This window comes from Salvelinus fontinalis, chromosome 15 (genome assembly GCF_029448725.1).
Source record: "Salvelinus fontinalis isolate EN_2023a chromosome 15, ASM2944872v1, whole genome shotgun sequence".
NCBI lineage: Eukaryota > Metazoa > Chordata > Actinopteri > Salmoniformes > Salmonidae > Salvelinus > Salvelinus fontinalis.
The window spans coordinates 12,136,692-12,153,605 of NC_074679.1; the positions used below are offsets into that span (position 1 = coordinate 12,136,692).

The 16,914-nt window shown below is 41.9% G+C and overlaps 2 protein-coding genes across 2 annotated transcripts; one reads left to right on the forward strand and one right to left on the reverse strand.

Annotated features, from left to right (window-relative positions):
- The first annotated feature begins 534 nt into the window (after window positions 1-534).
- On the forward strand, window positions 535-8,043 carry orc3 (origin recognition complex, subunit 3). Its single transcript, XM_055862712.1, has 20 exons — window positions 535-814; window positions 1,026-1,080; window positions 1,214-1,311; window positions 1,579-1,723; window positions 1,983-2,087; window positions 2,206-2,363; window positions 2,518-2,657; window positions 3,004-3,163; window positions 3,419-3,532; window positions 3,726-3,856; window positions 3,968-4,031; window positions 4,137-4,253; window positions 4,371-4,450; window positions 4,619-4,752; window positions 4,845-4,936; window positions 5,083-5,180; window positions 5,325-5,466; window positions 5,725-5,841; window positions 6,374-6,453; window positions 7,867-8,043. Exons 1-20 carry the CDS (start codon window positions 794-796, stop codon window positions 7,970-7,972), a joined length of 2,157 nt encoding a protein of 718 aa, XP_055718687.1. The 5' UTR covers window positions 535-793; the 3' UTR covers window positions 7,973-8,043.
- A 6,174-nt stretch (window positions 8,044-14,217) lies between these two features.
- On the reverse strand, window positions 14,218-16,914 carry LOC129811423 (akirin-2-like). Its single transcript, XM_055862713.1, has 5 exons — window positions 16,237-16,914; window positions 15,594-15,728; window positions 15,154-15,303; window positions 14,970-15,041; window positions 14,218-14,803 (listed from the first exon to the last, which is right to left on the reverse strand). Exons 1-5 carry the CDS (start codon window positions 16,409-16,411, stop codon window positions 14,793-14,795), a joined length of 543 nt encoding a protein of 180 aa, XP_055718688.1. The 5' UTR covers window positions 16,412-16,914; the 3' UTR covers window positions 14,218-14,792.

Here is a 16,914-nt window from a genome sequence, read left to right on the forward strand (position 1 = left end):
AGAGCCTATTTGGTGTTAAATGTAGCAGGTGGTTTTAAGACACATCAAGTTGAAGACAGCCATAACCCTTACTGAATCCGCAAGAGCTGACTTTTAATTTGTCATTGATGTATTTATTCAGTCACACCTGTTTTAGTATGAACCCTGACGCATTTTGGTGTAATTTTGTTATTTTACTATCCCCTCTTGTCTCATAAACTAGCAGCCTCTACATGTTTTTCAGCGTCTTATTGTTATAAATTGTGGGCCAAATTGGGCGATCCTCTCCCCCTATCGGTCTCCTTGCAACCTGCAACCAACCTTGCAACCTGCAACCAACCAAGTTCCGCAATATATTGTAACTCACTGTTGGAAAATTGTGAGCAACATATCCCAACCGGCCGGCAGATGGCGATATTATTCATTTTACGTCTTGTCAACAATGGCAAACGATGTCAAATGAATAACAGCGCCATCTGCCGGCCGATTGGGATATGTTGCTCACAATTTACGCAGTTCATTTGTTTGGTTTTTAATACAAAATAACTCTTAGACAGTACACCCTTGTTTGTTGGCTTGTTTTACCGATGTCCCGTCACATTAATCTTTAAACACTCAGCCAAGAATAAAATTATAATTGAATGAACTCGGTCCGTACACAAATTCATAAACGTCACAATGGCGGGAAAATAAAGGAAGTGTAGAATGGTTACATCCGGCTAACAAAGTTTTTGTTACTCTCAATCGTTAGGTCAAAGAAGAAATATATTTTACTGAAGAAAGTTTATATGGGATTGTCACATTTCTGCTGGAAATGACTTCATCGGTGTCAAAGGTAGGCTAACGACTGTAAATTGTTGAAATGCGATTTCGTTAGCGTCTTTGGAGTGAGTACTGCATTTATAATATTACCACGATGGAAGCTAGCTGGGGAGGGGCGTTCCAAGGATGCCTAATAGCAAATAACATAGTTTAAGTAATTGCTGGCCTTTTCATTTAAGTGTTCCAATGATCGCGTCATTATAATCTGCATATTTCCCGTTTAGGGTTGCTTTGTGTTCAAGCCCAGTGGCAAAAGGAGAAGGAATACTCCAACAGTGGGTGAGTGATCTTATAGATAACTATCTGGGTCGCTGGTCATATTTAAACAGTAATCATATCTATACTTTGAATATTCAGTTTCAATAAATAAAGTATCGGGTAGCATTGACTATCAGTATCGTGTGTTCTCCAGAGGATTATTTCATTCATGGCAGTGAGGACACGGAGAACAGCAAACTACGTTTCAGAAACTGTCAGACATTATGGGAGAAAATGAAGGCAGACACCGAGGTGAGAGCCTATCTGCACCCTGTTCATCATCCTCCCAACTTTGGGCATTGCAATCATTGTGCTTATGCTATGATGCTACGGAATGTTCAGACAGACCACTGTATCTGTTTAATAATATTCTGTTTGTCATGCAGAATAGGGGATTGTGCTAGTTTTACTTGCAAAATTTATCTAACGTTGTGAACATTTCACTTCAACGAATACACCCCAGATCAAAGTTACGAGTTTTTGTCAGGCACGACAGTTTACATTGTTTACTTTCTACAGCTTCTGCAGGATGAGCTGAACAGGAAAATCTTAGACAGCCTCTTGGCGTTTATCAGAAAGAGTGTCTCCACTTTTCAGCGTGGCACGGATGACTGGGCGTCGCGTATGAGAGCCCACGAGATTCCGACAGCAGCCCTAGTGCTTGGTATGTGGCTCAAAAGACGATGCACATGCAAAAATATTTTGGTATGACCTGGGCCCATGATATAGGCCTAAATGAGTGTATTTTCATAAATGCCACAGTACAGACTGAGAGATGCCACTAGTATAGAGCGTTTTGGCTGGAGGGGAAAAAAAGTATAAGGCATATTTGTAACATTTCTCTTTTTTTATTTAACTAGGCAAGTCCGTTAAGAACAAATTCTTATTTACAATGACGGCCTTAACTAACTCTACCTGTGTAGGAGTGAATGTGCCAGATCATGATATGACCTTCCAGTGCCTCGCTGACCAGTTACAGCAGTCGGTGACTCCCTTTGTGGTCTCTGTACAAGCCACAGAGTGTGCAGGTCAGTCCTGTGTGTGTGTGGTACTCGAGGAATTTCCCTACTTGCTATTAGCCTTTTTGTTTTATGACACGTGGATACCCAACTCGAATCATAATATTTTAATTTGTTCTGTCCTCAGCCCTGAATCACATGATGCAGAGGGTTCTAGAGAGACTGATAGGTACTAGTGTGTCTGTGGATAATGAAGAGCCTGAGCAGCGCAGTACCAATGTAAACCAGAAGAGGGTGCACTGCTCCCTCATCACACTCTGTAACTGGTACAAGACTGTGACAAAGGTATGTAGCTACAACAGAGAAGTAAGGACTATTATGATGCTTTTATGTACAACTGTCAAATGTATAGATGTTGACCTTACAATTTCTGCATTCTGTAAATCCTCATTACAAATCATGAATCCTGTGTAAAAAATAATTTGTTTGTACCTCTCAGAAAGCTGCCTCCGGCACCCCAAGGAAAAAGCGTACTTCCGTTGGCAAAGACATGCAACAGCATCCTCCTATTGTAGTGATCTTCAAAGACCTAGAGGCTTTCAACCCTAAAGTGCTGCAAGATTTCATCCTCATCTGCAGGTAAGAGTTCTGACCTCCATCTCTGTTAGGGGCGGCAGGTAGCCTTGTAGTTAGAGCGTTGGGCCAGTAACTGAAAGGTTGCTGGATTGAATCCCCAAGCTGACAAGGTCAAAATCTGTCTTTCTAAACCTGAAAAAGGCAGTTGACTCACTGTTCCCTGGTAGGCCGTCATTGTAAATAAGAATTTGTTCTTAACGGACTTGCCTAGTTAAATTTAAAAAATATATATATATATTGATTGAATATATACATCATCTGAAAGTACACTTGTAGTTGTGTGATGGCACCTCACATGAAAACTTTTCATGCATTACATGCTGCATAATCTCCCCGTTCTCTTCAACAGTCGGTACGTTGAACAGCTTCCGCTGATGTTCGTCTTTGGCATTGCCACATCTCCCAGCACCATTCAACACATGCTGCCCCACTCTGTGTCCTCTCTGCTGGGCATCGAGCTCTTCCAGTCCCTGTCCTGCACCCAGCACCTGGCTTCTGTCATAGACAAGGTAGGTACTTAAAAACGAGTCTGTAGCCACCATTGATCCATCCATTCAGTTGTATTGGACACATAGTGAGTATGCTTGGCTGTGCCCTTTTCCTAAAACCCAATAGGGTTCTGAAGTTGCCGTTTGCAACTTGAGATAAACGGACATTTTCACTCAAGACCCCCATTGATGATGACATGTCTTGAGTTACTGATGTTTATTTCAAGTTAGGATTCAGACTTTAGTTTGAGTATTGCTTTCCCTCTCTTTCTCCAGGTGATCCTAACTTCCCAGTTTCCCTTCAAGCCCAGTGGCAAGGTGCTGCAAGTGCTGGTCAGCATCTTCCTCTACCACGACTTCTCTGTACGCAACTTCATCAAAGGCCTGCAGGTGAGGACTGCCCTCTGATTGTTGGGGTGACTGTGTCAAATGTGTTGAAAGGGCATTCTCCTTTTAACTGATGTTTAACCCACAATGTTGGTTGTGCTCTGTACCTGCTTTCAAAGACTAACTGAGATACGCTTGCTGGATGTATTATGTTGGACTGTGAATTTGTGTGTTGATCTTGGTGGGCCCCCCTCAGTTGGCTCTGCTGGAGCACTTCCACAGCCAGCCTCTGAGCGTGCTGTGCTGTAAGAAGGAGGCCCTGGTACACGCCACTGAGCTCAGCCACAGGAATGTAGAGCGGCTCCAACAGCTGCCCTCCTTCATGAGGTGACTGTCACTCACACTCTTCTACCCATAGGATGGTGGAGAATGTTATCAGAATGTTGTGTGATTTGTCTGTATAAAAACTTGTTGGTGTTTACCTCACCTTTCACCCAGGTACGTAGAGGAGCAGGGTCCCCAGGAGCAAGTGGAGCTGTTGACCAGTGATGACCATGTGAAGGTAAATATTGAGTGCTGTTGAGAGGTTCTGAACAGTATATTGACATGAGTTATGAGCTTACCAAAAATGGTCTTGAGTGATTGCGTGTCCTGCCCATTATTTTAGGAAGTGTGTCAGAAACTACTGAAAGATCTTCGCAAATACCACAAGAACTACTACCCCATTCTGAGGTGTCTCCACATTCTGACGGCTTCTCTACCCAAATACCCTCTGGGAAAACAGGTTGGAACATTTTGTTCGTCAAGGTTGCCATTGAAATAATACATCATACGTTAAGAATGGAATTGTAGAGCATGGCACGGACTGTCTCACCTGTTCCACATATACCTCTATTTTTAGATAAGAGAGCTGCACATATCCTGTCTGGAGAAGAATGTGTGGGAGAATGAAGAGTATGCGTCTGCCATGCAGCTTCTGAGGTGATAAAGGAGATTATGAATTTATTAGTTCCAAAATCGTTGATATAAAGGATAAACATTGCTTAGCAAAACAAAGTTTTATATTCAAGCTGTCATACTCTTTTACCTGCTAAGATGAAGTTCAGTTTGTTTGCTCTCCTTTTGTCAACACTCAACTTTTCACCCCAGGATGATGGCTAAAGACGAGCTCACCTCAGCACTGCAAAAGTGTGCTGAGATCCTGAAATCTGCCAAGACAAAGAAAGTGAGGGCTGCACTGCTCCAACTGGAGAATTTACTCGCCAAATTTGACCAGCCAGGCGGTAAGTAGCGATGATGGCTGTAACAGTTTCCCATTTCACCAAATGCTTTTCAGACCCATTGAAATGTGCTACTCTTGCTTCTGCACAATCAGATCTTGCTGCTGATGAGAATGCAGCAGGGGAGGACCTCACTTCTCCAGGGAAAGGCCTCCAGAAGAAAACAGACTTGTTCCAACTGCAAAAGGTAACAACTTTCTGCTATAATGGATAGTTATTTTACTCAAACGGTTTCATACACTTCTGATGTATAATGGATCTACGACTCTCTAAAAAGGATATGTAGTGCTTGTGATATGAAGGGCCTCAGCATTTACTGTCCTCTCTGTTTAGACTCTACTGGAGATGAAGAAATCTCGAAGAACCAAGACAATGAGCCCGTTTGAGATACTCCGAGACCAAGCCCTGGAGTTCATTGACAGCCTTGTGAGGTGAAGTAGTATACAGTAATGATACAACCCAATCAATTGACTGACTCAACAGTGGCTGGATAGATTACGTTCATTCTTTTAGATGAGCTCGGTGTAAATGGATGGCACAGTATTTGACGGTGCTGCTCACCTTTGTGTTCTCAGATCCCACCTGGCCCCACCCGAATCCCAACCACTGTACGAGGTATGCTACTCCAGCTCCTCTGCTGTCCTGAGACGCCACCTCAACGCCACACCACGCACCTCCATCCAGACCGCCCTCAGCAACCCCTACCACTACCTGAAAGTAAATAGCTACTACTGAGAGGCTGTCTCAATAGTGTCTAGTGAACGCTGTTCTTTGTATCCTAATCTGCACCAATCTGGAAAGATTTGATGGGTGTAAACAATATGGTGGACTGCCATTATTGGCCTTTAACCTGTTCGCAATTGTTTCAGATCAGTGCAGACAAAAGAAAGGGAATGCGATAAGTCTGTCTTTAGACAACTCAGCCAAAGTTTATAGTGTTAAACAGTAGCTCATACTGATGCTAATCTGGTTCAGAATGAAAATCTGCGGGCTGAGGACGGGACAGTCTCCAATGCTGCTCCTGACATCTGCATTGTGTACAAGCTACATCTGGAGTGTGGGAGACTCATCAACCTGTATGACTGGCTGGAGGTAGGTGTAATAAAGAATTAATTGAAATACTATTATTGGTATCATATTCACTGCGTGTACAAAACATTACGAACACACCTGCTCTTTCCATGAGACTGGCCAGGTGAAAGCTATGATCCTATATTGATGTCACTTATTAAATCCTCTTCAGTCAGTGTAGACGAAGGGGAAAAAACAGGTTAAATAATACTTTTTAAGCCTTGAGACATGGATTGTGCATGTGTGCCATTGAGGGTAAAAGGGCAAGACTTGGAATTGTGATACAGTGAAATAATCTGTCTAAACAATTGTTGGAAAATGTACTTGTGTCATGAACAAAGTAGATGTCCTAACCGACTTGCCAAAACTATAGTTTGTTTACAAGAAATTTGTGGAGTGGTTGAAAAACGACTTTTAATGACTCCAAGCTAAGTGTATGTAAACTTCTGACTTCAACTGTATCTATTTGGGTTTATACCTCTGTAGAAACATGCCTTGCCTGCTGGTATATTGAATGAGAAACGGAGTGAGTTAACTTTTCATGTATTTGCAGGCTTATGCTACTGTGGTCTCGGCTGCAGAGGGCAAGGATCCTGACTCTGCGGACTTTGGCAAAGTGGACGAACTCAAACAGTATCCTTTAATTGTTGGATGTCTTAATGCTTCATGGTGACTACTTTTGAATATGTGGTAAGATGTTTATTAAACAAGTACTGCATGGGGGCGGTAGAAAAAAAATCTGATTTTGCCCTTGAGCAAGGCACTTAACCCTAGTTGGATAAGAGCATCTGCTAAATGGCAAATGTAAAATACTCTGAATAGACAAGTATTCTATCATAAGCACTTTCAATTTAACTGGTATGCAACTTAATATTAGGAAGATGTTCATGTTTTGTACAGTGTATTTTCACACCAGACTATTCTCAACTTTCAATTTAATATTATTAGTAAAGACATGATATCTTATTTAGAATGTCCCGTTATCAAATGGGCAGGAACAGTGGCAGGGGGAAAAATACATGTCGTCATATGCACTTGAATAGTGAATGGAGGCTGTCTTCCCGGTTCCTTTTTCAATCATGCCAGGTATGCTACTCTGGTTTTACAGTGGAGTAATGTGTTTAATTCACAGGACGGTTGAGCTAATGTGATTAGCATGAGGTTGTAAATAACAAGAACAATTCCCAGGACATAGACAATTCTGATATTGGCAGAAAGCTTAAATTCTTGTTAATCTAACTGCACTGTTTAATTTACAGTAGCTATTAGTGAAATAATGCCTATTGAGTGCACAGTTTTGAATTTGAAAATGTATTAATAAAACAATTAGACACGTTTGGGCAGTCTTGATATAAAATTCTTAACAGAAAGGCAATGGTTCATTGGATCAGTCTAAAATTTTGCACATACACTGCTGTCATCTAGTGGCAAATCTAAATTGCACCTGGGCTGGAATAATACATTATGGCCTTTCTTGCATTTCAAAGATACAAAAACATTAGTTTTTTTTCTTGGTATTATCTTTTACCAGATCTGTGTTATTTTCCTACATTCCATATCCTTGCTTCAGGGCCTGAGCTACAGGCAGTTAGATCTGGGTATGTCATTTTATGTGAAAATTGAAAAAAAGGGGCAGATCATTTTAGTAGTAGCTGAGAAATGAATATAGTAGCAACTGGGATCCTCTTTTTAGTGGCAACCATCAACTCTACTTTCACAAGTGATTGCATATAGAAATGTCTGGGCTTATAAGAACCCTTATTTCACTCAAACCACTGTTTGAGCAGCAGCCAGCCTCTTGCTGTGCGACAGGTGATATTCTATATGCCATGGGCTCTCCAACCCTGTTCCTGCAGCTACCCAATGATTCGTTTTGGAAACCAAGTGAAATCTGTCCGGGAACATCGATAGTAACATGTTTTCACAAATTGTATTAAACTGTTGACAGCCCCTCTGTGCTCGAAAGGAATAGAAATATGTGTATGCATGTTTTGATACATTTTTTAAATATGCTTTTTCACATTGTTGTTCCTCAACTCCTACAAGTGCTCGTTTTATCCAGGCGGTATCTGAGCTGGAGTTCCTGGGATTCATCAAATCCACCAAGCAGAAGACGGACCATGTGTCACGACTGACCTGGGGAGGCTGCTGATTCACTGTCCGGGAGCTTGTGTTGTATAGTACATGTCAATTGTTTTTGAATAAAATGTGATTTCAATTGAGTACCATTATTTGCTCATTGTGCTCTTAAAAGGTGTGGAAAATGCAAGTAGCTTACTCCAATAACAAACACTCTCAAAGAAGTGTATACAATATTATATGAAACACCATCAGTCTTATCAAGTAGCCAGGGGTGCATTTATTTGTAAAGATGCAGTGGGAACAGATGGGTCCTCATGGGTGACAACTGCTGTGAGGTGATCATTCCACCACTTCAGGGCTAAATCAAAGATGAAGTGTTAACTGGGACTTGGTAACTGCATAGTGCTGGCAGGGAGCCAAGTTGTGGCGCAATGCCAGAAATGACTTGAGTTGACATCTCATTGATATAGGAATTTTATCTACTTGAATACTCATATTAGCTTTTTAACATCAAATCAAACTTTATTTGCCACATGCGTTGAATACAAGTGTAGACTACTGTGAAATGCTTGCAAGCCCTTAACCAACAATGCAGTTCAAGAAGAAAATAACAATACACAGGGGGCACCGGTACTGAGTCAGTGTGCAGGTGTACAGGCTAGTTGAGGTAATCTGTACATGTAGGTGGGGGTGAAGTGACTATGCATAGGTAGCAAACAGCGAGTAGCAGTAGTGTACAAGAGGGGGGTCAATGTAAATTGTCCGGTGGTGATTTTTATGAATTGTTCAGCAGTCTTACTGCTTGGGGGTAGAAGCTGTTGAGGAGCCTTTTGGTCCTAGACTTGGCGCTCCGGTACTGCTTGCTGTGCGGTAGCAGAGAAAACAGTCTATAACTTGGGTGACTGGAGTCTCTGACAATTTTATGGGCTTTCCTCTGACACTGCCTATTTTATAGGTCCTGGATGGCAGGAAGCTTGGCCCCAGTGATGTACTGGGCCGTACGCACTACCTTCTGTAGCGCCTTACGGTCAGATGCCGAGCAGTTGCCATACCAGGCGGTGATGCAACCGGTCAGGATGCTCTCGATAGTGTAGCAGTAGAACCTTTTGAGGATCTGTGGGCCCATGACAAATCTTTTCAGTGTCCTGGGGGAGAAAAGGTTTTGTCGTGCCCTCTTCGCGACTGTTTTGATATGTTTGGACCATGATAGTTTGTTGGTTATGTGGACACCAAGGAACTTGAAACTCTCGACCTGCTCCACTACAGCCCCGTCGATGTTAATGGGGTCCTTTTCCTGTAGTCCAACATCAGCTCCTTTGTCTTACTCACATTGAGGGAGAGGTTGTTGTCCTGGCACCACACTGCCAGTTCTCTGACCTCCTCCCTATAGGCCATCTCATCGTTGTCAGTGATCAGGCCTATCACTTTTGTATCGTCAGCAAACTTAATGATGGTGTTGGAGTCGTGTTTGGCCACGCAGTCGTGGGTGAACAAGGAATACAGGAGGGGACTAAGTACACATCCCCGAGGGGCCCCAGTGTTAAGGATCAGCGTGGCAGACATGTTGTTGCCTACTCTTACCACCTGGGGGCAGCCCGTCAGGAAGTCCATGATCCAGTTGCAGAGGGAAGTGTTTAGTCCCAGAGTCCTGAGCTTCGTGGGCACTATGGTGTTGAACGCTGAGCTGTAGTCGATGAACAGCATTCTCACATAGGTGTTCCTTTTGTCCAGGTGAGAAAGGGTGGTGTGGAGTGTGATTGAGATTGCGTCATCTGTGGATCTGTTGGGGCGGTATGTGAATTGGAGTGGGTCTAGGGTGTCCGGGAGGATGCTGTTGATGTGAGCTATGACCAGCCTTTCAAAGCACATAATGGTATTACAGACTCGGTCAGGGAGAGGGATAGGCGTCCCGCTAGCGGGACACAAGCCGGCAACATCCAGTGAAATTGGTTGGCGCGCAATTCAAATAAATAATTGTAATATTAAACATTCATGAACATACAAATATCTTATATATTTAAAAGCTTAAATTCTTGATACTCTAACTGCGTTGTCTGATTTACAATAGGCTTTACGGCGAAAGCATACAATGCAATTGTCTGAGGACGGCGCCCCACATCAACATATTTTTCAAGCAGTACAAGCTTTATAAAATCACAAATAGCGATTAAATAAATCTCTTCCTTTTGACGATCTTCCTTTGTTTGCAATCCCAAGGGTCCCAGCTACAACATGAATGGTAATTTTGTTAGATAAAATCCTTTCTATCCCAAAATGTCAGTTTAGTTGGCACCATTTCAGTAATCCACTCGTTCAATATGCAGACAAAGGAGTCCAAAAATCTACTGCTAAACTTTGTCCAAACAAGTCAAACAACGTTTCTAATTAATCCTCAGGTACTCTAACATGTAAAAAACTATAATATTTCATACAGAAAGTAGTATGTTCAATAGGAAAGCAAAATTAGTAAGTGCGCGCACTCTCCCTCGCGCGCCAAAAGACTGATATTGTTCCGGTGCTCTTCTCACCAAAATTCAAAATTCTTGCTTCTTTTTCAAAAAACAAGCCTGAAACCTTGAATAAAGACTGTTGACATCTTGTGGAAGCCATAGGAATTGCAATCTGGGAGACGCATTTACATAGTAACAATAGGTTTCCATTATAAGAGCCTGGGACATCAAAAAAAAAAAAAGAATCCGGGTTGGTTTTTCTTCGGATTTTATTCTGCCATATCAATTCTGTTATAGTCTCAGACATTATTTTTTAACAGTTTTAGAAACTTCAAATTGTTTTCTATCCAATGCTACCAATTATATGCATATCCTGGCTTCTGGGCCTGAGTAACAGGCAGTTTACTTTGGGCACGTCAGTCAGGCAGAAACTAGACTATCGCTAAGAAGTGTTAACAGCTGGTCCGCCATGCTATGTGTACACGTCCTGGTAATCTGTTTGGCCTTGCGGATTTGTGAATGTTGACCTTTTTAAAGGTTTTGTTCATATCGGCTACCTAGAGCGTTATCACACAGTCATCCAGAACAGCTAGTGCTCTCGTGCATGCTTCAGTGTTGCTTGCCTCGAAGCGAACATAAAGGCATCATAAAATTAGCTCGTTTGGTAGGCTCGTGTCATTCGGCAGCTCGCGTCTGGGTTTCCCTTTGTAGTCCTTAATAGTTTTCAAGCCCTGCAATGTCCGACGAGCGTCAGAGCCGGTGTAGTAGGATTCAATCTTAATCCTGTATTGGCGCTTTGCTTGTTTGATGGTTCGTTTGATGGTTCATCTCAGGGCATAGCGGGATTTCTTATAAACGTCCGCATTAGTCTCCCACTCCTTGAAAGCGGCAGCTCTAGCCTTTAGCTCGATGTGGATGTTGCCTGTAATCCATGGCTTCTGGTTGGGGTATGTACGTACAGTCACTGTGGGGACAACGTCATCGATGCACTTATTGAAGAAGCCGATGACTGAGGTGGTGTATTCCTCAATGTCATTGGATGAATCCTAGAACATATTCCAGTCTGTGCTAGCAAAACAGTCCTGTAGTGTAGCATCCGCGTATTCTGACCACTTCCGTATTGAGCTAGTCACTGGTACTTCCTGCTTTAGTTTGTGCTTGTAAGCAGGAATCAGGAGGATAGAATTGTGGTCTGATTTGCCAAATGGAGGGCGGGGAGAGCTTTGTATGCATCTGGAATAAAGGTGGTCTAGGATTTTTTTTCCACCTGGTTGCACATGTGACAAGTTAATTGCAGTTTCAAAGCTAATTTCCTGCAATTCTACACATTTTGCCATGGGGCAGAGAGAACATATGCAGTTTTAAAGCAAATTGCCTGCAATTATACACATTTAGCCTTGTTCTTATGCTATATTAGTGACTCAAACATAACAATCAATGGGGGCCCCATGCCATTTTTTGGTGATTGTCAGTTCTCAAAAATGTTGTTCCATTTAAAAATAATTGCTCCATTATCTGTTCTACATATTTTATCTGGTTTTAGTCATTTAAGTTTACACTGAAAACATTTTACCATCCCAAAAATGTTTTCAACAATTAAATGTTGTATTGCTTTGTCCCCTTTTCTTTAAAGAGCCGCTGCACATGTCGATTGGCGTGTTTTTCTGTTGCTCATTAGAAAAAAACGAGATGTCAGTCTTGAAGGTGTGTTTCCTGACCGATTCCATGTTTGGTTAATGAGGTTTCACCTCAAATGTTATTGGTCACATACACATTTTTAGCAGATGTTATTGTGGGTCTAGTGAAATGCTTGTGTTCCTAGCTCTAACAGTGCAGTAGTATCTAACAATTCACAACAATACACACATCTAAAAGTAAAATAATGGAATTAAGAAATAATACGGTACCAGTCAAAAGTTTGGACACACCTACTCATTCAAGAGTTTTTCTTAATTTTGTCTATTTTCTACATTGTAGAAGACATCAACACTATGAAATAACACATGGAATCATGTAGTAAACAAAAAGGTGTTTAACAAATCAAAATATTTAATATTCTTAAAAGTAGCCACCCTTTTCCTTGATGACAGCTTTGCACACTCTTGGCATTCTCTCAACCAGCTTCATGAGGTAGTCACCTGGAATGCTTTTCCAACAGTCTTCGAGTTCCACATATGCTGAGCACTTGTTGGCTGCTTTTCCTTCACTCTGCGGTCCAACTCATCCTGAACCATCTCAATTGGGTTGAGGTTTGGTGATTGTGGATGCCAGGTCATCTGATGCAGTGCTCCATCACTCTCCTTCTTGGTCAAATAGCCCTTACACAGCCCGAAGGTGTGTTTTGGGGTCAATGTCCTGTTGAAAAACAAATTATAGTCCCACTAAGCGCAAACCAGATAGGATGGCGTATCGCTGCAGAATGCTGTTCAAGTGTTCAAGTGTGCCTTGAATTCTAAATAAATCACTGACAGTGTCACCAGCAAAGCACCATCACACCTCCATGCTTCACGGTGGGAGCCACACATGCAGAGATCACCTGTTCACCTACTCTGCGTCTCACAAAGATAAGGCCGTTGAACCAGAAATTTGGACTCATCAGACCAAAGGACAGATTTCCACCGGCCTAATGTCCATTGCTCGTGTTTCTTATTGGTGTTTTTTAGTAGTGGTTACTTTGCAGAAAGTTGACCATGAAGGCCTGATTCACGCAGTCTCCTCTGAACAGTTGATGTTGAGATGTGTCTGTTACTTGAACTCTGAAATGTTTATTTGGGCTGCAATCTGAGGTGCAGTTAATTGCTGATTTCTGAGGCTGGTAACAAATGAACTTATCCTCTGCAGCAGAGGTAACTCTGGGTCTTCCTTTCCTGTGGCGGTCCTCATGAGAGCCAGTTTCATCATAGCGCTTGATGGTTTTTGCAACTGCACTTGAAGTTCTTGACATTTTCCAGATTGACTGACCTTCATGTCTTATAGTAATGATGGACTGTTGTTTCTCTTTGCTTATTTGAGCTGTTCTTGCCATAATATGGACTTGGTATTTTACCAAATAGGGCTATCTTCTGTATACAACCCCTACCATGTCACAACACAACGGATTGGCTCAAACACATTAAGGAAAGAAATTCCACAAATTAACAAGGCACACCTGTTAATTGGAATGCATTCCAGGTGACTGCCTCATGAAGCTGGTTGAGAGAATGCCAGTGTGCAAAGCTGACATCAAGGCAAAGGGTGGCTACATTGAATAATCTCAAATATAAAATATATTTTGATTATTTGTTTAACACCTTTGGTTTACTACATGATTCCATATGTGTAATTTCATAGTTTTGATGTCTTCAATATTATTCTACAATGTAGAAAATTGTACAAATAAAGAAAAACCCTTGAATGAGTAGGTGTGTCCGAACTTTTGACCGATACTGTATATATTAGGACAAGCAATGTCGGAGTGGCATTGACTAAAATACAGTAGAATAGAATACAGTATATACATATGAGATGAGAAAAGTAGTATGTAAACATTATTAAAGTAACTAGTGTTACATTATTAAAGTGACCAGTGACCTAACCTTAATTTACCCGGTGTGGCGCACAGATGTTCCAAACTCCCGTTTTAGACGAGACTTTATGACCAAATGATCCTATTTACACGTAGTCTTTGGATCTAGAATAACGGTTTCTGATTAATTTCGAGGCCACGTTGGACGTTTTCAAAGGCATTCATGGTTTTAAAGACAGTTGCACTTTAATTTGCAGTGGCGTCACAATTTAGCAGCGGCGGTGGGCCGTATAGGGGAAACACTGGTAGTACTTGACTTAGAGCATTACCCTGTTGTGACAGCATGAAACTTTGAAATCATAAGCCTTAAAACATTTTATTGTTTGCTTTTCCACTAAGTACATAGGTTTGAAAGTAATACCAGGAAAACAAAAATGATAAAATAAACATTTTGAGAGAAAAAAATAAAAATACAATTTGTATGGGACTTTACAACGTGTGACTGGTGCATCCGCATATTCTCTCCAAACTGTACTAACCTGCATCTTCCACCAGCTCATAGATTGACCAGCAAACCTTACATGGATTTCTACATTGCTTTATCATATATATATATACATACATACATGTAACAAAGAAATAAAACGATGAATAAAGTTTGGAAATCCTTGTAAGAGTGAGGCCTTATCAATACAAGTACAGCAGGAGAAACGTAGGCCACTGGTAGAGGGCCTATACATTTACATTAGGAAGCACCTAGCTGCTTGCGAGGGAGAGTGATAACCACTGACAACGGCTTATAAACCTTTGCCCAAAGGAGAAATATGGCACAGTAAGAAAAGTTTCAATAAACCAAATTAATCTCTTGTGGTGATTTCCCAAGATTTTAACTCGATAGCTTGCAGCAACAGGTCACCTGGCAGACTGGGACGCTTTCAGGAAACATCTGGTAAAGAAGGGATAAAAATAGATAAAAACAGAAAAGCAGCCATGTTACCATAACCTTTAGAGGTTTTCCATTCAGGTGTAACGGTAGCCTTCTTGCATTCAACAATGGGATGGTACATGCACTGAGAATCTTATATAAAAAAGGAGAGAAAAATAAAACTCACAGCTTGCAGGTTGCTCTCCAAATCTTCGCATCAACTGGTCATGTGTAAACTTCACAAAAGTGTCATATTGTTCTGTAATAGAAACGTGGGAGGAAAGGGAGGGAGGGGTTTAATAAGTCTAACTGTAAAAATCACATACCACCTATGTTGCACTTTCTGAATCCTGTATTTTGACAGTCCACACCTGCCAACTTGGAAGTCATGGTCTCCTCATATTCCTCCCGAACTTTATCTTCACGCTCCTTCAGTAGACGTTCACAAATAATTCCAACTTGTCTAAGAGTAAATAAGGGCTGTTCTTTCCTTGATGGAGAAGAACCTCCAGCCGATGTGCCTGCAGAGGACACAAGGTGAGAAATTAGGTCATTTGCATGTTGAGGGGGGAGGTCTAGTTCATCCTGCACTCTGGGTCTCCCCTCCTCACCAAGGTTTAGGGTCTGATCTGTTCAATTCCGGTCCTGGAGGGCCGAAACACTTCTGTTTTTTGTTTCTACCTGGTAGTTAATTGGACTCACCTGGTGTCCCAGGTCTGAATTAGTCCCTCAGAAGCAGAAGATGAAAACAAGAAGTGTTTTTGGCCACCGACATTGAACCTGGCTAGGCTAACAGTACACTACAACAAACCTGGCATACTGGATCCACCGAGAGGGGGTGGAGACTCTGGGGAGTAGCAACCCTCTGTCTGTTGGTAAACTCCATCGATGTGTTTTCTCTTCTGAATGCGCTTGTACTCCTGCTTGATGTTGTTCAGAATTTGCTCTTGAATGAGATAGAACACAGCATGAGTCAAAATCATTCAGGGTCGAAGTTAGTCAAACAACTTGTCACATCTAATGGAGGCCTCACGTTATAGTGCAATCCTTATAGCTCCTCTTATGGTGTGTAACACAAAAAGGGCCAAGATGACACCATGGGAAGATCTCACTTGCATACACCTAGCGTCCTCTCTCCTCAAAACCCATTGGATGAGAAAGTCTGCGGTTTCAGAGGTTGCAAGAAGTATGCAATTGACATCTTCCCAATGTCAACATGCTATGTCGACATCATGTTATCTTTTCAAGATAGTTACTTATGTTATTGCAGCATGTTATTACAGCATATCTACCTAACTGTTGGCTAACATCTAGTGTGGTCTTGGAAAATAGTATGCTAAGTTAAGGGTTAGCTGGCAATGCAGAAAGCTAGCACACTGGCCTGGGTAGCTAACATTAGATGTATGGTACCAAATTGGGTTTATCCGGTAAATTAGTTAACTAACGTTAATTACCAGCTGATAGTCTTGACGACACCTCTCCAAATGGTGACGGCTCCATGCGAAGGTATTTCCGTGGGGACGAGGAGGATGATGGGGAAACCGGGATACACCTTCTCCTTTTAGGCGACGTCGGACTCATCAATGGATCAAACTCCATGGTTCTTTTCAGGGTCGCTCCACACGCCATGATTTTAATTTCAGGAGGGTCCAGATACAAAGAACGAACGAGTAACCGTGTATAGTAGCTAATGCGAAACACAAAAGAAAATGGCTTTCGAGATAGGAAGGAGCTTATTATCCTGATTATGTCTTTTCAGCTAGCTGGCTAGTTACCTAGCTTTGCAACTTCGACAAGTCCAGGAAGGAGTCTTGCGACTGTTGTTGGCTAACGTACAGTAACGTTATTAGGTTAAGCTAGCGTTAGCCAACCAAATCAAATGAAAACAAATCCCCACCTTTCCGGGAAAAGTTGCCCTCCGTTCCTATCCGACGCTCGTGTATCTTTGACGTTTGTTTCACTTATATCTTACCTCTATTTTAATGTCCTTAGCTACGTTATAAATTCAGACGAAGCTATAACAACCTGCTTACCAGCTTGAAAGCCAGCTAGCTTCTTGTTTTTGATCTCCGAGCCGTCTGGTTCTAGGGTTGAAGACGTCAAAAAATTAGAGCTCTTGCCGGTGGGCATGC

Excerpts from the sequence above, each read along its gene's own strand:
- orc3 (XM_055862712.1), top strand. The coding sequence starts at position 794 with ATGACTTCATCGGTGTCAAAG. Across the intron at positions 1,081-1,213 it reads AAGGAATACTCCAACAGTGG|AGGATTATTTCATTCATGGC; the intron begins GTGAGTGATCTT and ends TGTGTTCTCCAG. Across the intron at positions 5,467-5,724 it reads ACCCCTACCACTACCTGAAA|AATGAAAATCTGCGGGCTGA; the intron begins GTAAATAGCTAC and ends AATCTGGTTCAG.
- LOC129811423 (XM_055862713.1), bottom strand. The coding sequence starts at position 16,411 with ATGGCGTGTGGAGCGACCCTGAAAAGAACCATGGAGTTTGATCCATTG. Across the intron at positions 15,729-16,236 it reads GTCGTCAAGACTATCAGCTG|AGCAAATTCTGAACAACATC; the intron begins GTAATTAACGTT and ends ATCTCATTCAAG. Across the intron at positions 15,304-15,593 it reads CGGTGGATCCAGTATGCCAG|GCACATCGGCTGGAGGTTCT; the intron begins GTTTGTTGTAGT and ends TGTCCTCTGCAG.